The sequence below is a fragment of the Macrotis lagotis genome, chromosome 3, assembly GCF_037893015.1.
Source record: "Macrotis lagotis isolate mMagLag1 chromosome 3, bilby.v1.9.chrom.fasta, whole genome shotgun sequence".
NCBI classification, from domain to species: domain Eukaryota; kingdom Metazoa; phylum Chordata; class Mammalia; order Peramelemorphia; family Peramelidae; genus Macrotis; species Macrotis lagotis.
In genome coordinates, this window is record NC_133660.1 from 278,177,245 (window position 1) to 278,199,471 (window position 22,227).

A 22,227-nucleotide genomic window follows, 5' to 3' on the forward strand; every position below is an offset into this window, starting at 1 on the left:
ACTTAGAAATAACTGCACGCTCTTTGATCTCAGGAATCTTGGGAGTCAGCTATCAGGAGGATGAATTTCCAGTCCTGAAGGTAACTCAGCCTTACTTTAGGATTGAGGTTATCTTGATAGTCTTCTAAGATCAGCTTCTGACCCTTAAGATTTCCCAGGGCAGGGGCCATCCCCCATTGTCTCTGGAGTACCCCAAGTACCTGGGACCTTTCTCGTTCCCTCTCCATATAAGAGGTTCTTAATACACTAACTCCAAACTGAGCTAGCCCTCATTAAGTATGTGACTGCAGCAGGGATGGAAGCTTCAACTTCCCTGGGGTGCCTCCCCCGAGTCCAGGGATGCCCCCCAATGTCCTTACATTGAAAACAAATTCTTGAGATTCATGAAATTTTTCAGGTTTCGATCTCTCTTTCTTAAAAACAGAACTTGGAAAATGAAGTAGCTACTAGGTTCAGTCTGGGGTCTAGGTCATGGGGGCTTTGCCCTCGATATTTAGATTTTAGAAGCTCCTGTAAAGTCATGTCTGTCTTTTTTAGTTTTTACAAGCAATGGCAGACTGGTCAAGAAGAGTATTGGCCAAGGCTGACAGTCCCAAGCTGTCTATCTTCTCTATTTGGTCATTGGGCCAAAAAAATACATGTGTGGAAGGCCCAGCCTCTATTGGCCAACACCACTAGAGAGTACCAGGGGGCAGAGAATGGCTGAGTGGGGCAGCAAGCCAGTTCTGTCATAGAGGGTAGGGCCATGGGGGTCCTAGGGCCTGAAGTGTGGCCCCCTCTAAGAACAGAGCCAGATCTGTGTGGCTCCCTGATTATGAAATCTTTAATGAAAACTGGCAACATCTCTGGTGTAAAGTCCTGTGGATATGAGAACAAAAAGGAAACAGTCCCTTCTATGGGCAGAAATACAGAGCCCTAGGGGCTGTACTCCCCTTAGGAGATGGCTCCTAGGTTGAGCACGGGAGCCAGAGGCCACCACAGTGGACAAGACACCAGGTCTGAAGGGGCAGCTAGAGATGCTACAGTAGATGGGCATATGCTTGGGATCAGGAACCCTCATCTTCCTGAGTGCAAATGTGGCCTCAGACACTTCCTATCTGTGTGACCCTGGCAAGTCACTTAACTCCCTGAACTAAGCTCCTTAACTATAAAAAGGCTGTGGAAGAAAATGGCAAACCACTCCAGTGGTTTGCCAAGAAAACCTTACATGGGGTCATGTAGAGTCGGACACAACTGAAACGACTCAACAGCAACCTGAACTGATCTTTGGTGGAAGCGAGGAATGCCACAGGTGGAGACGAGGAGGGACTGCATGCCAGACATGGGGACCAGCCTGTGCAAAGCCATGGGGTATACCAGAGTGAGGCAGGAGCAAGTTGGCCACTTGGGCTGCACCCAGATTTTATCTCTGGATGCTCACTCCCCTGCCTGGGCATGACTTCAACAGCAATCCTCAAACCAAAGGGAAATGATTGAGTGTTAACTGTGCCTGTCATTCCAAGTTGCTAATTAATTCACCCTAAAGGAACTTAAATTCTTCAAAATTTGTTTTCTTTGAGCACCTAGGTTCTCAATGAAATTTAAAGGTTGTAGTGATCTCTTCCATAGGAAGGGGGAGAAAGAGAATGTTGAATCAAAACAGGAGCCATTCTGTGCGTTAAAGAAGCTCTCTATGATCATAGGAACATTGGAAAGCCATTGACAGGAATTTGGAGCACTTTTGGGAAGACTGGTTTTCTTCCACAACATAATTAGCATTTTGCACATGGTGAATTTGAATTTGGGATATTGATTATGGTAAATGTTGTGCTTGAAGAAAGCAGCTTGGTGCTAGGGAAAGGATATGGGTGCCAGGAAACAGGTGATATTTGGTTGGCATCAAAGGGGACATCCTCAGAGAGAAGGATCCAGAGGTTGGATGGGTCAAGTAAGTCTAACTTAGGGACTGATGTTTTCTAAAGGAACTAGGTTTTCTATATTGTATTTCACTTACTTTTCTTTTTCTTCTGGACAGCACAATTTTTCAAGTCTCTTTGTGTTTCTAAGTTCTTAACAGTCCTTGAAAGAAACCTGGAAGTTGCTCATTTATCCCCAAAGTAGCCAAGATAACTTTGTCTAATATATTCCAACGTTAATTTTAGAAGCAGTGTGGTAGAGGAGGAAGAGATTTGGAGTTGCCTGGCATGATTCCATTCCTGTCTCAGACGCTTACTGGCTGTGTGACCTTGGGCAAATCATTGTGCCACCCTGAGTCTCAGTTTCTTAATCTGTACAATGAGGCAACAATGTTTTAAGCCTTAAGGATTGTAGAAGAAGAAATTATTTGTTATTTCACTGATTAGAACCTTCAACTTCCCCAACTATGTGTAGGAGATCATTTATAGTGAGTGGAGTTTAAATCAATAGTTCAAATAATTTCTAAAGGTAAACCCCTCCCCCTTATCATGCAATAGCCTCCTAATTGGTCTGCCTGCCTCCAGTCCTTTGCCCACCTCAAAGCAGCCTCCAAACAGCTGACAAGATTACCTTATTTTAGGTATTCTCTCCAGGTCAGAAATCTGCCATGGCTCCTGACTCACTCGATGGACGAGAATGCAGCCTTTTCAGGCTTTTATCACAGAATCATCAAAAATGCCAAGTTTAGAGAAAACACAGTGGCCACCTGTAAAAGATAGGGATCTTCGGGGATCAACTCCCACCCAATTATTTGACATTTTATCCCTAAGAAATCATATCTTATCAGAATTGGATCAGTGATATAGACTGGTAAGATCTTTCTGCTTGACGCTATCATTTAGTAGGTTAGTCATCCCTCTCAGCACTGTGTCATCTGCAGATCTGATGACCCCAACCACCATTTTGGCATTTTTGGAGTCACAAATTAAAAAATTCAACAGTATGAACCCAAACACAGATCCCTGGGTCATTCTACTTGAGAGCTTCCAATTTGGAAGTTCCAAACTCATCTGTTTATACTGCTGTCTAGTCTCAATCTCTATCTCTGTCTCTGTCTCTCTGTCTGGCTCTCTGTGTCTGTCTCTGTCTCTCTCTCTGTCTCTCTCTCTGTCTCTCTCTCTGTCTCTCTGTCTCTCTGTCTCTCTCTCTCTCTCTCTCTCTCTCTCTCTCTCTCTCCCTCCCTCCCTCCCTCCCTCCCTCAGTATTGCTTTTCCATGCCTAGCATACTTCTCATTTAGCATGCACTCTCTTCTGCCTCCCCAAATCATAGCTCACCCTTCCTTCTGTAACCCCATTAGTTCTCTCCTTCCCTTAGGCTGTATTTTTATGCATGTATATTATGCTAGATTTATATATGTATATTATGCTAGATTTCTCTCTATATACTCATATATACTATATTTATATATATTATAAATTATAAATATAATCATATAAAAATTATATATAAATATAATTCTATAAAAATAATAATATATAATATACATGTTGAAAGGAGGGAGCTCTCCTTTTAAGTGAACATAAGTTCTCTAGGGGCAGGAACTGTCTTTGTATCAAGGGCGTTTAGCCCCAGTGATAATCATTATTTTTATTACATACAATAGCATTAATGTGACATTCAAAGTTAGTAAATTTTATTTATTTGAACTGCGTATCTTGTTCCGTATCAAATGGTTCCTCACACGAGTGAGTCAGTGTTCCTTTCCGGGCACCCGCGTTAGCCTATTGCGCTTGATCTGTGAATTTGCTGACTGAGGATTCTTGGGGCTGAGGGACCCACTCATAGAATTCAATCCTTAAATCAACCCCATTGAGTTCCCTGTACTGAAATGACCACATGTTTGAAGGATGTGAACACAACAAATAGCTCAGCTATTGATTGGAGACAGGGATCTGTTTTCCCTGTAGACTTTCCCATTCTTTTGAAGGCAGTCGGGCAGCCGTTCTCCATTGTCAAGCTGGTACCGCTTGCCCCAGGAAGGGAAGGATTGTTGGTGACAGCAGCTAGTGCTTCCCCATGAGAGCCTTGAGGCAGGGTTGGGGCACAGCGAGGATGCCCTTACTTTACTGAAGGGAGGCAGTTTGATTGAGTAGGTAGTAGCTGGCAGACACCCTCCATTTGGTTTCTAAATATGCAGGCTGGATCTTGATCATTCCAAAGCATATTATGGAAGGTGTGAGGAGATGGAGTATATGGAGCATATAATCCAGTCTTTACATGAGCAATCAATCAGCAAGTTTTTATTAGATGGCTGCTCGCACCAAGAATCCCTGAGAAGTATTTATTCTGTCTTTCCTCCTATGGAGAGCTCATTGCCTCCCAAGGTGAGGCTGCCTTTTGGACAGATCTGATCGTTGGAGTCAGGTCTATGTCACTTGCTTTGACTGAGCCTCAGTTTTCCAATGCTTAAAATGGGTTGACTTGATGCTAAAATCCCTTCCATGTTTAATGCATAGAGTCCCACTAGTTCTGACCCATGGTCCTAAGTACAGCAAATCCCTTTCCCAAAAATAACAGTCTTTTGGGTACTGGCCTAGTCATTGACTCATCTGAGTGGCTCAGTTAAAGCAAGTCCTATTTCAGATCTTAGTGAACAAAATTGGGCGCTGTCCAATCCACAGCTATGATGGTGCCTTTTCCAGTCTTTAGTAATGATATCCATGGAAAAGAAGGTAAGCCCCTTGAGGAGGGTAGACCTTCATGTTTTTGTCTTTCATCTTCATCACATAGAACTGTGCCAGCTTATCTTAGGGACATAATAAAGGTCTGTTTCCTCCAGTCCCCTTCAAACTCAAACTAACTTCTGGATAGGGGACTTCCTCCTGGATGAGAAGTTTTGCTGCTTTTTTCCATGACTGGTGAAGGAGATGGGTAAAAGAAATCCCTTCTCCCCTTCCCCTGCTCCTTCCCCTATGTCCTCCAGTTAGGTGTAGGATCACAAGCCATAAAACTGTTCATTGGTTGGGATTGGAGATTCTGTGTGAGCCCAGAGAGGAGTAGCCAAGTATCTCCTGGTCAGTGGCTTCCCCTCTTTCCATTCAATTGAGAATCTGGTTCACCATTTGTAAGGAGACAGATGAGCATCTTTAGAATTTAGCATCTCATTATCTGTCCTTTATTTTCTTTGATTATATTAATTAGTGGGGGTAGAGGAAGGGAATCAATTAGAAACCAGAAACTAAGGATCAGCTTTCCCCTCCTCAATGTCTATACACTATCTCAATTAAATTGTACAACTGACCTGAGAGAAAGGTGTTACTTAGGTCTTGTCATCCCCACTTTAGAGTCTCAGAGAAGTCAAATGCTGGACAGATATTCAGAGTCAAAGTTCAAATACATTCATGCCTTCCAGGCTTCCAGTTCAACACTCCTTGTACAATTCGTCCCACATTACCTAGGCATTCCCCAGGCATTCCCCAGATGTGAAACCATGAACTGACCCCAACCCTCCAGACATGTTCTGTCCAGGCAGAATGGAAGGTCTTCTTGGTATGTATCCTAAAATGATAGTGGTTTTGCAATGTGCAGTTTTTCCTCTCTCTACCATCTTTGGTGCTTTTGTTATTGTAGCTTTAGCTGTATGGTTTGGTCTTTTTCTCTTTGTTTCCAGGGACTAATCAGTCCTGCTGTTTCCTAGTTACTGTCCTGGCCTCCTGCTGTCATGGTTAGCTATCTTTTCCCCTGAGATTTGGAGTGATGGCACATAAACTCTTCTCCTTGTGCTGTATGGACCAACCCACCCCCTCGCCTTGAAAAGGCTTCCCACCCTGTATTTGTGATGGGCTCAGTTTTATTCACCAAGGCACTTTTAAGGAGTGACAAGTATGAAACAAATATACCCTCTTTGGAGAATCTCTTTCCTCTAATGATGCTGAGAAACAGGGTGTTCTGTAGCGGATTCGAGTCCTTGAATCTTTCTGGAAAGGACACTCCATTTGGAAGCAGAGATGTGGGTTCAAATCCTGATTCTGCCACTCATTACCTGTATGAGCAAGCCTTCACATGATCATCTGAAAAATGAAGGGAGTTGAGTTAGATGATAGCCCTAGACCCCTCCTAGCTGTTACATCCTGAGCCTATGATTCATGAAAGTTTGGAGTTGGGAAGGGACTTAGGGATCTCATTTAGTAGATGAAACTGGTAGGTACAGAAGTGACATCATAGGTGAAGACTTAAGATGCAAATGAATTAGATTGAAGTGAGGCCGAGCTGCACAGTCGGCAGCTTCATATGAAATTGGCTGCCTCTGTCTGTCTGTGATTTGCTGGCAAAGTCAGATCTTGGATCCTCCAACTGATCGTCCCTTTGCTACATAAATCTATTAAGAAATCCATTCACGGTGACAGCTACTGATTATCACTGAGAGGAAAATGGCTGGACATATCCAATTTTTTCCTTCTTAAAAATGAAGTATTGGGCCCTTTTCACCAACAGAGATGAGAAAATTACAGAGGAGTTCTCAAAAGGAGAGATTTGAGAAAGCACTTTACTGTGAAACTCACTTTTTCTCATTTCAGGCAGAATTTAAGACTCTGGAGATCTCATTGGCACTGTCTTAAGTCCAAATGGAAATGTGACCCTCTTTCAGAGAGGCGTCTGCTGAGAGACCACACTTGAGTGTGCCAAGATTCTAGGTTGTAAACTCCCGAAGGGTGGACAGAGCTCCCCTTTGGTCTTCACTGTCTCCCTAGGAACCAGCACAAGATGTTGCAGAGAGAAGAAATTTTATCAATGCTAGTTAAATTAAATACAGCATTTCCTTTATTAAAAATTATGTTTATATTTTATTTGACTTTTTCTAAATTACCTGGAAAACCAATTTTAGACATATGTTTTTTTTTTAAATGTTGACTTGCAAATTCTCTCTTTCCCTCCTGGAGAAGACCAACAGTTTGCCTTGTGTGGTACGTGTGTAATCCTGTAGAGCTATATTTCTGTATTATTACAAACCTCCAATGGGGAATGCATGACCTCTAGGACAGACCTCACTGCTAGGCTGAAGACCCCAATTAGCAAACAGAAGGGCGACCTCCATGGTGACCGTGTTGTTTCTTTGCCTCCTTCTCCAGCGCTGGCTTCGTTCCTGGTGGCAGCAAGGACGCCATCTCCGCCTTTGACTATCCAGGTCCCAAGCGCAAGCTCTACAGTGCCGTACCTGGGAGACTGTTTGTTGTCGTAAAGCCATATCAACCTCAAGTCGATGGAGAGATCCACCTTCATCGGGGCGACAGGGTCAAAGGTCAGCTTTGGGGCCTCTTGTTTTCCTTGGGTTTTCCTTGCTCACATTTCAAGGGGCTCTCACAGGCCTCTCAGTTCCCACAAGGTGTAGCTGTTTTGGGTTGTATCTGACTCTTTGTGATCCCATTTGGGGTTTTCTTGGCAGAAATATTGAAAGCGTTTTCCTTCTCCAGTGCCATTTCGCAGATGAAGAACTGAAGCAAACAGGGTGAAGGGACTCACCCAGGATCACACAGTGAGCTAGGAAATCCAGCTAGGCTGGATTTGAATTCAGGATTCCAAGCCAAGTGTTCATCCTGTTCCTGAAATAGGTCATAGAGTTGAGAGCCAAGATAGACCTGAGAAGTTCTCCTGTGCAACCTAGCTCATTTCAGGCCCAGAGAAGTCAGGGGATTGAGACAAGGGAACACAGGACCCCAGGAGGCAGACTAGGCTTTGGACCCAGGTGGATCCTCAGTCTCCAGATCTGTCCCTCTGCTCTGCCAGGTGTCCTCCTTGGAAGCAGTGAATAGTAGAGCCTTTCTTTTTATGGGGAGGAATTGAGTTCAGTAAGAATAATTGTTCCTCCTTCAGGGGCACGGGCAGGTCTAGAGTCCCTGCTTCTTTCCTTTTTCCCATAACTTGCAGGGGGACAGCCATGCTGGCATCACCTTAGGGAGAAACAGTGTGACAGCAGGGGATCTGGGTCGACTCCTACTTCCTCTCCCAAAGAGGGCCAGCATGCCCAACCATAGAGGAGCCCAAGGAAAGACCTTCTTCCTCTGACTTCGGAGGGGGGATGTTAACCCCTGGGAATCTTGGGAGGGGGACTAAACCCCCCTTGAACTTCCTCATATTAAAGTCCTCCAATCTTGAAGCCACCTCAAAGTCCATTAAATCAATTATGCAGAAAATTCAATTATCCCACAGATTAGAAAGAGGGTAGAACAGAGAGATGGGAATTGAGGGGGGGGCGGCTATTGATTATTTTGCGTTTCTGCTCACATCTGTGTCCCCTCCAAACTCTGATTCCCACCATTTATTCTCCACACAGCCTCAGGTAGAAATGATTGGAATCTGGGACTTGTTCAGGACAGGGAAGCCCTCCTCAAGTTGTTTGTGAATTAGGAGGCTGAAGGGTCCTCAGGATCATGGAGAGGAAGTGACTTGGTCAAGGTGCCTTGCACCTAAGGCAGAATTTGAACTCAGCTCTTCTGATTCCAAGACAGTTGTTTCTTCCCTTAGGCTATGGCTCTGGGGACTGGTTTTATAGGATCTGAACCCGGGTCTTCCAACACCAACTACCAGTCCTCTTTGCCGTGCCAGAGCTGTCACTAGCAATGCCAGGTCCCAAATATGGGTGGAAGTTATCCTCAGGTGAAATTTCTAAGTCTGATACGGTGTAGACAATGAGAGTGGCAGGGGTCCCCTTGGAGCATCCTTGTGGGAAGAGTGGACAGGGTTCATGAGGCCATCCAGGGACTTTGTATTTTAATTCATTATTCTCACATGCTCAATGCTGAACTTCTGTTTCTACCCTTTGAAGAGGTAAAAATGCTATTAGAACCTTACAAATTGAGATGCCTTGAGACAACACTCTAACTGCATAGGCCTAGTTACAACCCTGAGCCACAGACCCTGCTTCATCATTGGTGATGCACACTTGTAGAGACAGACACACACACACACACACATACATGTACCCTTTTAAGGCCCTTAAAATTTTCTGAAAATTCAGAACTTCTCAACTTCCAAGGCCACCAAACCATCCCTGAGAATCAATTTAAGTTGGAGCTTGATCCCTAATTACGATATGGAGGCATGGGAGGCTCCAAGAAGCTGCTTGGAGGCAGGAACCCCCCCCCCACCTGGGAGGCGGAGCTCCTTTGCCCCTGGGAGTGTGGGGTCCCAAGGACAGAGGGGCTGGGCTGAAGTATAGAGGAAAGCCCCCTTCTTGCCACCCCCCCCCACTGTTGCCCACTGGGGGAGCAGCCTAGCCTGCCTAAACTTCTGTTCACAGGTCCTGACAGTCTTCTCAAATTCTGTCCTACGGGTGATAGGTGCCCTAGGGAGAAATCCCTACCATCTTCTATGCCCTGCTATGGAGTGGGGGGGGGGGGGGCAGCTGCTCTGGAAGGGGAAGGAGGCCCGAGGGGTGGGGATGGGGTGGAAGAAGTGTTGTATAATTAGGAGGTTGCACTGCTTCCCTAAAAATACCTCCTGAGTCAGCCCCTCCATGACATCATGTGTCTGCTGCTTGGGACCGTTGTGTGTACCCAACAGTAACAGCCCATCTCTCAGGTAGAGAACACTGAGCCTGTGTCTACACTGGGGACCTCTTGCCCCACGCTGCCCCAGCTTCTCAGCCCTCGGCCGGAAGGCTGCCCCGTCTGCACCGGCCCAGCCTCAGAGACGGCCAAGGGGAGGTTCCTGGGCCACTCCGGGCCTTGCTTCCTGGGAAATGAATGATTCCATTTTAATATGAATTATTTCTTTGCCCACAACTCCAGTTCCCCCCCCCACCCCCCTGCTGGATTGCTTACAAAACTCTGTTGTCTTTCAGGTTTCTATTTCTGCTCACGATTATCTAAAAAGATAAAGGGAGGCACAGCTGTCAAAGCATCCCCCCCTTCTCCCTGGAGGGTGGGGGGGCAGGGAGGGCTGCAGGATTTCAAAGATGCCTTTGGTGGATTCTTTTCTCCTTCCCTCTGCTCTTGTTCAGAAGCATCCGCTTACCCTGGGAGGAGATCGATCCCTTAGTGTTAGACCTGACCAAAGAAAAGTGGGAGGGGTTTTTTCCAAGTCCAAGGAGCTACCGAGGTCTAACAGGTTAACCTTGGGCAGCAGCCTTTGCAAGCTCTTGCCCCACCCCCAGTCCTTCTGCTCCCCTCAATGACAGGAGGTCACTTCAGGGCACCAAAGAACATGGTCCCCGTTGAGTTGAGTGGGGTGCCATTTATCTGCCCCTTTACCAGCCAGAGTCTTTGTCCATTGAGGCCGAGAATAAACACAGGATCTTTGTAGTGTATAATCGTTGTTTGTTCCCGTAGCAAACTTGCAATCTTTATAATCAGAGGGTGGAAACATCATTGCTTCAGTGAAATGGAGCCTTCAAATGGGGCCCAGAGACGGGAGAAGAATGCGGACGCCTGGGCTCTGGAGCTCCTTGAATGGCAGATAAATTACTGGGAAGTCAAAGACTATAGATGTTTGTGTGTGGCACACACGGACTGATTCACAGTTTGGGGGTCATTCTGGGAAATTTTAATTCATTGAGGAGAAAGCTGGGATCAGCCTCCCCTGAGCAGCATGCTTCGTGTGCAACCTTGTCGCTATAATTTTTATGATTCAGATGGCCACAAAGGAACACAGGAGTTCTGGGCATTCCCTCCAGGTGAAGGCCATCCTTTCTCATTGCAGTGGAGTCACCATCCAAAGGGATGATGCCAAAGAAACCTCGTAAACTGGTCCATGCTCCTTCTTCCAATTGTGGATGTCCACCAAAGCTTTATTCTTGGTGAAGTCAGTGTGTGTGTATGTGTGTGTGTGTGTGTCTCCATCTCTGTCTCTCTGTCTGTCTTTGGCTCTCTCCCTCTCTCCCTCCTCATTGAGTCCACAGCTTCATGGGTCCTTTACGTATCCATGATACCAGTAGGAGTCTTATTTCCTGCTTCTATTTCCAGCTGTTTATTGGAAATCATTTGGATGTCCTATCAGCATCTTAAACTCAACAGATTCAAAGCCACACTTGGCTTCCACCATAAACCTGCTCTTTCCCCTTTTCCTTGGGAAGTTCCCACCATCCAGCATGGTCCATGGCCTGCTAGGCCTCCTAGGATCATAATTTCTCTGTGCTGGAAATAACCTTGGAGTTCATCTATTCCACACCCTTCATTTTATAGATGAAGAAGCTGAGGCCCAGAAAGGTTGTGACTTGCTCACAGTCAATAAGCATCTGAGCCAGGCTTCATATTCAGCTCTCCCTGACTCCCAGGCCCTAGCTGTGTATCAGGACTAACTCCTCTTGGTCTCTTCCCTCTTTTCAACCCTCTCCTCCTGCCATTCAGAGGACTGGTTGATCTTGCCTCCATGGCATCCTTCTTCTCCACTGATGGACACCCCTGTAAGCGGGTGCCAGAGTAATAGAATCACCCCTTCATGTGATCTGTCCGCTCCTCTCTTCTTTCCACTTCATCTTTCGCAGTTTCCAAAATGAGTTTACATATGAGAATAAATAGAGCACTCTTCCCACCCTCACTGAGAAGCCTTCACTGATTCCCTGTTGCCTCTAGGACAAAATATTAGTTGCTTAGCTTGACATGCAAAACTTTCCATCGTCTGGCTCCAACCTCCCTTTCTGACTTTATTCTCTTGTGACAGTTTTAGCCAAATTGGACACATGGGGTTCCCCCATCCCACTCATCTTACATTCTCCTGACTTCAGGAAAACGGTCAGCACGCTTCTCATGCTCCAGGTTGACTCTGCCCCTTGTCTGTGTGACTATGGACAACCATTTAATCACTCTGTGTCTCAGTTTCCTTATCTGTCAAATAATGGTTGCACCCTCAGGTTCACAAGGTTACTGTGACATCAGTGCTTTGTAAACTTGAGGAGAGGCCACCTATAACATATTTATTTACCGCTGATAAGTCATCTTGTAATCTTTTGTGAAGGTAACCAAACCTGGAAGAAATGAGGTCTCTCTGTCAACCCAGCCGTGATGGCAGTGTCTCTCAAGTGCATAGAGCATAAAGAGATATCTCAGCACTCATCAATTCACATTGACTGAGGAGCTTCTCTTGTCACAGGCACGGGGGAGGTGGTGGGGAAAGGGTACAAGTTGGTACCAAGAAATGATCCCTGTCCTCTAGGATCTTACAGTCTAACAAAGGAGAGAAGAAGGTACACCTGCATCCGTGTGGACACACACACTGATGGCGAATTATGTAATCAAGCAATATGGCAGTAAATGAGTTTTTGCGTGGTGATCTGTGACAGATTGCTAAGTGAATAGGAAAGATAAGTACTACAAGTTGAGAGACTCCCAAGATCACTTTGACCTAGGACTCAAGGACCTAGTGTAGAAGGGCTCATGGAGGCAGGAGGTGGAGAGTCAGTTGGGAAAGCCAATAGAAACTTTAGGCAGGCGTCGGTAAGGATGTACCGGTGGGGTTTGATCAAAGCCACGGGGATGGGTAAGACTGAAGTTGGGTCAGAGTGAATGCACCAGCCTAGCTAGGAAGCTGTATGTTGGGGACTTGTGGGAAATGGGTCTGAAAGAAACTGGAAAGAGTCTTGCAAAAGATGCCAAGGATTTTGGGCTTGTTCCTCAAGGCATCTGGGAGATATTGCAGGTTTTCCAGGAGTGTGGTTGAATGAAAAGCACAGTGGCTGTGTTTGAATAAGATCATTTTGCAGCTGAGCTCACAGAATCTAGGGAGAGGAGATGCCTCCTGTAGGATGCCAGGCAAGTGGTCAGGGTCACAATGGGGAATACAAAGCAAGACACAGAGGAAGGAAAATCAACTGGACTTGGAGGCACAGGGTGTGAGGGAGAGGAAGAGTCAGAGATAACTCAGACCTGGAGCTTAAAGGCCTTAGGAGGAATGTGCAGGTTAAGGGTAATTCCCAAGCTCCTTAGTCTTCATCAGGTAAAGGTCAGCTAACAGTGTCAAACCATAGGGCATAGAGGTAGTACAGATGGGAAGGGAGGAGGATGGTATCAGGGTAGATGATAAAGTCTGGTGCTCTTCCATCTCACTAGAAGGAAGATGAGGTGATTCCCATCTCATTTAAGCTGTCGTCGTCATCATCATCATCATCATCATCATCATCCTCATCCCAGCTAGGTAACAGCAGGTAGAACTCTGGACTTGGGTTCAAAAAGACCTGAGTTCAAATTTTACCTCAGATTCTTACCAGCCATGTGACCCTTGGCAAGTCACATAACCTCTGCCTGCCTCAGTTTACTCCTCTGTAAAATGGGACTCTTAGTACCACTTGCATCCCAAGGCTATTGAGAAGTTCAAATAAGATAATATTTGTAATTTTTAAACTACAACATGAGTTAGCATTAAAACAATATCTACAATAACTCTTGACTATGAAAAACTCTTACCAAACTAAAATAATATTAAAATTGCTAGACTTTATGTACTGCTTTCAAATGTGTAATGTACTTTTTTTTCAGTTTTTGCAAGGCAGTGGGGTTACATGGCTTGCCCAAGGCCACCCAGCTAGGTAATTATTAAGTGTCTGAGGTCGGATTTGAGCTCGGGTCCTCCTGACTCCAGGGCTGGTGCTGTATCCACTGCACCACCTAGCTGCCCCTGCAATGTACTTTACAAACACTGTCACACTAACTCTGTGAGTTGTTGTGTTGTTTATCCCTATTTTGCAAATGAAAACACTGAGACAGATAGAGTTTAGGTTTTTGCTTTGTCTCCCATATCTAGGAAATGTCTGAGGGTGGATTTGAACTCATTTCTTCCTGGCTTCATGTCCAGCACTTTATCCACTGTGCCACCTTTATCTACTGGCAGCCCCTAGCAAGGGAGAAGACAAATTAGAAAGAAAGAAGGCAGGAAGACCCTGGTGGAGGGTCATTTTCTCACTTCCAGGCTAACCTGTAAGAACATGATAAAAAGGAAATATAGAAAGATTTATCTGAACTGATGCAAAATGAAGTCAGTAGAAAGAACCAAGTAAAGAGTCTCTTTATTGATCACAATTAGCAAAAAATAGTCAAAACCAAATGGAACAAGATGATACTGCTCAAGCTTGATCCTGAAAAGGAAAGATCAGGAATGGACTGAAAGAACAAAGTCAAAGTACCCTTTCCCAGGAGCCAGATATAAATAGGGGACTGGAATTCAGCCCTGGAAATCAGAGATTTAAATGAGCATCTATATAAAGATGAGAACTAAAATCCTAAGCAGTGGGGAACCAGGATAGGAATACTCTTTGGTATCTTAGCCTGAATTTGCCAGTTAGACCTAGAGCAAGTTATCATCTCCCCAGCCTCAGTTTATTTATTTGTAAAATGTGGGTGTGAGGAAGTCCTATTTGATGACTTGTAAAATCCTTACCTATTCATAATCTAGGATCCCATGAGTCAATGAGATTGCCAAGGCAGGAGGAAGGTGACTCTACCTTCCATCACAGATGAGTTTGGACTTGCAGCTCATTTTCAGGGACCGGGGCCATTAAAAAGTCAAAAACTAACTATAGACAAGCAAAGGATTGCTGATGCTAGCATTTTTGGTTGGGTTGATTTTTTTTTTCTGTCCTAGCTGACCAGGACATTGGCATTGGGCTGACTCTGCTTTCTCAAACTTGCCGACCTCCACAAAGCTGGCTCACTGGGGGCTGAATGCTGAATCCCTCTTCAGAGGCTCCAGGTGTCAGTTTGAAGCCAGAAATGCCATGACTGCAAATGTTCTGAGCATTATAGAAACATTTGAACCTTTTTCTGTCACCCACAGAGGGCTAGATAGTGAAGCTTTAAAAAAAATCTCCTTCAGAAGATCAATTGGAAAAGATGGTTTAAATGAATGGAGGACTTGAGTGGGCTGGAGCCTATGAACTGCACTCCTTTTTCTCTCTTGAAGCTAAACTGTCACTCCCTTATCTCCTTAATGGCTTTGAGCCATCAATCACTGCCTGGCTGAGGTTTCTTGTTAGACATTGAGCAAAAAATGGCAACCCAAGAACCATCTGGCAACTTCAGAACTCGGTTCCTCCCAGAGAAATAGCAATTTGACCAAAATGTTTTGATCTGATGGTTGGGTGATAGCAGTTGGTATAGGAAAATTTCCCCCAAAATACTCTCTACAATGAGGCATTCATCGGCCATGCCAAAGTTGGGATACTTTGCCCAGTGGCAGTCTGAACATCTTGAGCTTTGGAGTTGCCACAGAGGTCCACAATGAGACACCTTTCTGATAGGACTCATCCTAAGGCAGGAGAGACTCAGGCTAGTTATAACAGAACCAGAGGAGGTGATGTCCCCTAGAAGACAGCCCCACTAATGCTCCAAGACTTAGATTCTGAGAGACAGTTCATGGTCTTGATTTATTTTAGACTTTTATTGAGTCCATTTCATTTTTTTAAAAGCTAATTTTATTTGTACCACCCTCCCTGCTTTGAATAAATGGGAAGTTGTAAGTTTAAAATACTACATACAATGTCAGACTTGAGTGATATGAAAAAATTTTTGTTAGAAAAATTGCTTTCTGAGAGGGGAGGGAAAAGAAACATGATGGGAAGTGTAGATGATTTTTAAAAATAATTTTTAAGAACGTCTTCTTGGTGACTGTTTCTACCTAATGTTAATTTCTGAATAAGTGTCTGAGGTTGGATTTGAACCAGAGTAGGTACTCTATCTACTGTGCCACCTAGGTGATGATGGTCTTGGATTCAGGAAGATAGGAGTTCGAATCTAACCTCAGACACTTGCCACTTAATAGCTGTGTGATTTTGGGCCAATCACCTAACCCTGACTGCCTTGCACCCAGGGCCATCTCCAGTCATCCTGATTCATATTTGGCCACTGGATCCAGAGGGCTCTGGAGGAGAAAGTAAGGCTGAGGACTTAGCCCAGCCCCCTTACTCAAATCCAATTCATGTGTTTTCATGGCATCACATCCCTGATGTCATGGTCTTCTTTGAAAATGAAGGACAAAATATCATTTCTGGATCAATGCTGCAATCACTCACCAGCTTGTCAACATTTTCCTTTGTAAGAAGGAAAAAAAGCTAGTTGAGTAAAGAAATCGCTACCAATGACTGTCTTCGACGCCATAATCAGCATTCTGCCCCTTTGGACCTTGCCTCACTGGAGGGGAAGGAATCATGATTCCTTCTCCAGAGCCAGGATTTTCTGATGGGCTCAGCATGACTTGGATGGTTGTGTAGAACCTAAATGTGTCCTGTGCTCATTCCTCCCACTTCCACTAAAGGAACAGGAGAAGTTCCATTCTCTTGTGTCTTCTCGACTGTGTGTGATTGTTCTCCCCTGTTCTTCATCCCAGCTAGGCTAGGGTCAGGTCTGAATCCAGTAAATGCAGATGAAGGAAATTTAGCCAGGGGAATTGAGGCAGCCGGCAGCTCAAAAGAGGCCAGGAAACTTGTATAAATAAGAGAGACTAGAACTAAAAAGGTGGGGGGGGGGGCCTAGGATGGACTATGAATCAGAAATAGAAGAGCACATGGACCTTGAAAATGAAGGCATATGTCTATGCATCAAAAAAAGAAACGGCCAACCTATCTATCAGTGAGTGTTTATTGAATAGTCGCTAGGTTCTAGTTCTGTTGAAAGATCAACTCCAGGGGTTATGGCCACCTCCAGGAGGACTGAGTAGAAACAGGGAGAAGAGGACCCATTAAATGCAAGGAAAGACCAAGAAGAGCTGGGGGGGGGGGTGGTTTCCCCTAACTCTAAGCCTGATGTAAGTATGGAATGTGTTCCTTAAATATTAGTGGAATCACAGGTTGCCCAAGTCATGGAGGCCTGAGAGACACATTGAGACCTGTCCCCTTTTTTTAAAGAGGAGGAAAATTGGATGGTTCAATTTGATCTAAACCACAAAGCTCCAACTATGACCAAGGGCATTATGACCTAGCAGGCAGAAAAACTACAGAAAGTTTGGACTGCATTAAGAAAAGAAGAGAATTGGGGCAGCTAGGTGGTGCAGTGGATAGAGCACTAGAGTCAGGAGGACCTGAGTTCAAATACAGCCTCAGGCACTTAATAATTACCTAGCTGTGTGACATTGGGCAAGTCACTGAACCCTATTGCTTTGCAAAAAAAAAAAAAAAAGAATTTAGCAGGGAGTAAGTGATTATTCCATTGTATATTGTCCTGCTTTAGTCACATTTACAGAATTGTGTATTGTGTTCACCTCTGGGTGCCATATTGAAGAACATTATTAAGCTGGAACATGTCTATAAACTGGCAAGCAAAATGAGAAAGGTGTGTAGAAGCTGCCATATGAAGATGAGTTGAGCATGCTCAGCCTGGAGATAAGCATCCTTCAGGTTGACCTCAAGGACCACTCTGGGGAAGAGGGGACTTAATCTACTTGGCTCCAGAAAGTGGGTGCAATAGCAAAAAGATTCAGAGGGGCAAACTGAGATTTATGGAAGGCAAAGCTTCCATCCATCAGAGCTGCCCCCGAATGGAACTGCTGGAGACCTTGAGGCAAAGCCTTGGTGACTTCCTTGCTGGCTGTGTGACCCTGGGCGAGTCACTTAGCTTTGTCATCTCTAAAAGGAAGATAATAATAACTCTTCCCTCCCAGAGTAGTTGTGAGAGTCAGAAAATCCTTCAGAAAGCACTTTAGGAGTTTGAAAGCCCTATGTAACTACAGGCTTCTTACTGTTACTGTTGCTGCTATTGCCATTGTCATTGATCTTGTTACTGCTGCTGTTGACATGGGAGAGGGGGTGTTTCACCTTGGAATTGAAATGACCTTCACGGTCACACAGTCCCATCCATAGTTTTTAAGACAATTTTTTATTTTTATTTAAGGCAGTGGGGTTAAGTGACTTGCTCAAGGTCACACAGCTAAATAAGTCTGAAGGCAGATTTGAACTCATGTCCTCCTGACTCCAAGGCTGGTGCTCTGTCCACTGCACCACCTAGCTGCCTTCCCATCTGTATTTGAAGGACCTACTCCTCCATTCCCAGCCCTTGCTTAATGATTTCTGAGGAAGAGTACATTTACTTTCCTTACTACCCTGTGGTCCACTGTGTTAGCCAGCTCGCAGTTAGCAGACAGCTACAGTGACATAATGCATAGGGTTCTGGACCTGGGGTCAGGAAGACTTGTTTTTGAGTTCAAATCTGGTCTGAGAATTTCACTTGCTGTGTGACCCTGGGTGAGTCATTTCACCCTGTTAATCTTAGTCCCTCATCTGTAAAATGAGCTGGAGAAGCAAATGGCAAACCACTCCAGTATCTTTGCCCAGAAAACCCCAAATGGAGTCACAGAGAGTCAGATGTGATTGAAATGAACAATAAAAGAGTTGTTGGCATTTTCTGGATCCAGATTTCTATCTCTTTAATTTAACAGCTTCCATTCATTGCTTCTAGTTTGACCCATTGGAACCAAACAGAATCCAGATTACCAATCAACTGCAGGCAGCCAGCTGGGTGTGGGCAGGCTCCCTGAGTCTCCTGAGTCAGTGCTTAACAGTCCTGTTTTTGGTTTTAATATTTAACATTGTGGAAACAAAGTGGACACTGCGTTGGCAAAGGGTGGCCAAACTCCACTGGGGTGGGATTGATTTCTCGGAGTAAAAAACTGTGCCTAGGGATTATTTCTCTGGGGTGGGTGGTGCCGCCACATCGGACGCAGATCATTCAATGAAGCACTTGTAAAGCCAGCATTTTATTAAGTGGCCAGCCATCATCCCATTGACCTTCAGCACCAAGTCACCCCGGCGACTCTGGCCTGGTTTTAGCTTTTCGGTTTCTTTGTTAGACTGAGATGAAAAGGAAGAAGGGGACTCAGCGGCATTTCTCATTTGTGCTTCCCTGGATTTGCTTTGTGTTGTTCCCAGCTAACCTCCCAGAGGTGAAGGTAGAAGGACGGATTCCCAAGTGGATGTGTTCTAAGGTTGTTCAAGGGGTGTGCTTCAGCTTTGTTGGCAGGCTTTTTCCTATTCTGTCAGTCATTAGGGCATCTTTCTTCCAGAAATACAGCTAGCACTTAGTTTTACCAAACACTGAAACTAGAATATTTCATTTGATTCTTACAGTAGCCATTTGAGTTGCACAGTAGTGTAGAGGACATAGGACCAGCCTTGACATCAGGAAGACCTGGGTTCAAATCCTCCCTCTGAATATGCTAGCAGTAGGATGTCCAGGGGCAAAGGATAACCTTTTACTGTCTCTAGACATCTGTTTAAGATTGAGGCAGCTCGCTCGCTTTTGCTCTCGCGCACTCTCTCTCTCTCTCACTCTCTCTCTCTCTCTCTCTCACTCACTCTCTCTCTCAGTATCAACATGTATATAGGCATTGATATTAATATATAAAAAATGACCCTCCATGAAATTATAGGACACAGGTCCAAATTCTACCTCGGATGCATCTTGTCATCTTGTCTAGATGCCTTTAGGTATGTCACTTCACCTCCCTGAGACTTGATATCCTCATCTATAAAATGAGTTGGAGGGGTAGTTAGGTAGTGCAGTGGATACAGCACCAGCCCTGGAGTCAGCAGGACCTGAGTTCAAATCCAGCCTCAGACTATTACCTAGATAATGACCTTGGGCAAGATATTTTAACCCCTTGCCTTGCAAAAACCAAAAAAGAATAAAATAAAATTTTCAAAAATGAGTTGTTTCCCTCAACTTTCAGATTTGTGATCTTAAGTTTTAGACAAATTGCCCTTTTGCATCAGGGATGGAAATTACCAGACAAGAAGTTCCCTATATAAGAGATTAGGATAAACATCAAAATGATGATAATGATGATGATAAATTCCCATACATATTCACATGGAGATATTACTACTATATTCCAGGTGAGAAAATCGAGGCCAGGAGAAAAGAGCCTGGATCGCCAGAGTAGCCTCAGCCAATTGTTATTTTGTTCCCACTCCTGGTAGTCTCTCAGAAATCACGTGTTAGGAAAAGCACCTTAGAGAACGTATCATTCAATCCTCTCATTATCTAGATAGGGAAACTAAGGCCCAGAGTAAGGAAGTAACCTACACAGATAATACCGATAAAGGAAATATTCCACCTGCTAGAGCAACACCCCATCTTCATTTTACAGATGGGGAAACAGTCCTTAGAAGTTGTCAGTCAGCATTTATTAAGTGCCAACTGTATAACAAATATACTTTGTATGTACTAGACATACAAAGAAAGGCAAAAGTCAGTGCCTAACCTAAAGGAACTCCCAATGGAGTGGAGGGGAAGTGACTTCCTAATGAACATCATGTTAATAGGCTATCTGGGTCTAGAACCCTGGATTTCATGTTCTTATTCTGGTCTTTTTTTCCCCCTGAGTTGTCCCTTTGGACCCTTCATTTTGGATTCCTGTTATTATTGGTCAGGTGTGTGTGTGTGTTTGTGTGTGTGTGTGTGTGTGTGTGTGTGTGCTTGCATGTGCGTGCGCACAGAAGAGAAATCCAAGCTAACATCCTGTTCCCTTTCTTCTTCTCTCTCAGTGCTGAGCATTGGTGAAGGCGGCTTCTGGGAAGGCAGCACTCGGGGTCACATCGGTTGGTTTCCCGCTGATTGTGTGGAGGAAGTTCAGTGTAAACCAAATGAAAGCAAGCCAGGTAAGGCTGATGCATTTTCCAAAGGGCTCATCTCTTACTTTCTCCTGGAAGTGAAAAGAAATGCCTTAGCGGGTCCCTGGGCCTCCACAATTGCCTGGGGGATTCCTCTCCAGAAGGGACTGGCTCCCTTGGTTGCTTGGGTGGCAGCAGCGGGCAGCACTTGTGAGGATTCTCTTTGATGGACTTCCCATGTGTCTTGTAGCTGTTCTCACTTGGGTTTCCTTTCCCTGATGGTTGGTGAGCTGGCGCTGGCAGGGACCCTGGCATCCTCTTAACTGCCCGGGCTCCTTCAATGGGCCTGTAACAGACAGACGTCTGCCCACAGGCTTGGTATGTGTGTATTGAAAACACTTTACTGGTTGGTTGATTGCCTACTTGGAACCTAATTATTTGCTCTTCCACTGCTGTCACCAAATCCCCCAAATCTGCCACTTACATTTTAAAACAGCTAATATCTTTTTGTTACTGGCATAACGGATGGAAGACTAGACTTGGACACATCAGGTTATGAGTTTGAATCCTGCCCTAGACACTACTGGCTGTGTGACTCTGGACTAGTCACTTAAACTTTCTCACCCACAGTTATTTTATTTGTAAAATGAGAATAAGTAGTATTTGAATCAAATAAAGGAATGTATGTAAATCACTTTACAAACCATAAATCATTTTTGGAAATATTATCCTTTCTAACTAAAAAGGCTTTATTTTTCTTTCTTTTTTCTTTTTTTGCTAGGCAATGGGGTTAAGTGGCTTGCCCAAGGCCGCACAGCTAGGTAATTGTTAAGTGTTTGAGGCCAGATCTGAACTCAGGTACTCCTGACTCCAGGGCCTGTGGTCTATCCACTGTGCCACCTAGCTGCCCTGCTTTATTTTTATTTTGAAGAAGTTATGTAGCACAGGGTCTGGAGTCCGGAAGACCTGAGTTCAAATCCAGCCTTAACAGCTGTGTGATCCTGGGAAAGTCATCAAGCCTCTGTTTGTCTCAGTTTCCTTAACTCTAAAATAAAGATAACAATTTTCTCTCAGGGTTGTTATGAGGATCCATGAGACAATAATAAGAAATGCTTCACACTCTATAAATACTAATTCCCTTTCCATTGCCAGTGACCTCATCATTGCTAGGTCCAAGATCCTTTCTTGGTTGCCCTCCTCCTTGCAAGCCTTTTAAATTGTCCAGTACCCCATCCCCCATCCCCCATCCCCCATCCCCCATCTCCCATCCCCCATCTCCTGCTCATGATCATAGGCACCACACAGAGTTTTGAATGTGACTTTCTTTGAGTGATTGGAACTCTCTCCCTTAGGGATCTCAGCTTATCTGTTGAGTCAACCATTCAATAGACAATCAAGGTTTCTTCAGTCTAATCTTTTTGTGATCTGCCTTTCCACTGCCTCCCCCACTTGGTAGAGGAAGCTTGCAGGACCTGGCTCACCAGAGACCAATCCTATATTCATCCACTTAGGGTGGGAGGGATTGAGCCATTCAACTTTGGGTCTCTGCCTTGGGTCTCAGTTGCTCTGATTGGCGAGTGTGTACAAACTACCTAGCCCATCCTAAATAATGATATATTTCATTCCTCCAGTCACCAGGACACCAGGGCTGATCAGATATGGCTCCACCCACCACCACCCCTTTCTTCCTCTTTGTTTTAACCTGGGAACTAGAATCATTTCAAATACCATCATTGCTACTTAAATGCACATGACAATTGACAGTTCCATTCCTCTGCTTACCTTGGAAAACTCCTTTCTCTGG

At 44.7% G+C, this 22,227-nt stretch overlaps 1 protein-coding gene across 7 annotated transcripts in view; it reads left to right on the top strand.

The window, feature by feature from the left end:
* The window catches only part of SHANK2 (SH3 and multiple ankyrin repeat domains 2), a 675,055-nt gene that overhangs the window by 272,274 nt on the left and 380,554 nt on the right, over positions 1–22,227 (top strand). For all 7 annotated transcript variants that reach the window (XM_074230853.1, XM_074230850.1, XM_074230845.1 and 4 more), the window contains exons 13-14: positions 7,027–7,196; positions 20,358–20,471. In XM_074230853.1, coding sequence (XP_074086954.1) covers positions 7,027–7,196; positions 20,358–20,471 — 284 coding nt within the window. The remainder of the gene's footprint in view (positions 1–7,026; positions 7,197–20,357; positions 20,472–22,227) is intronic.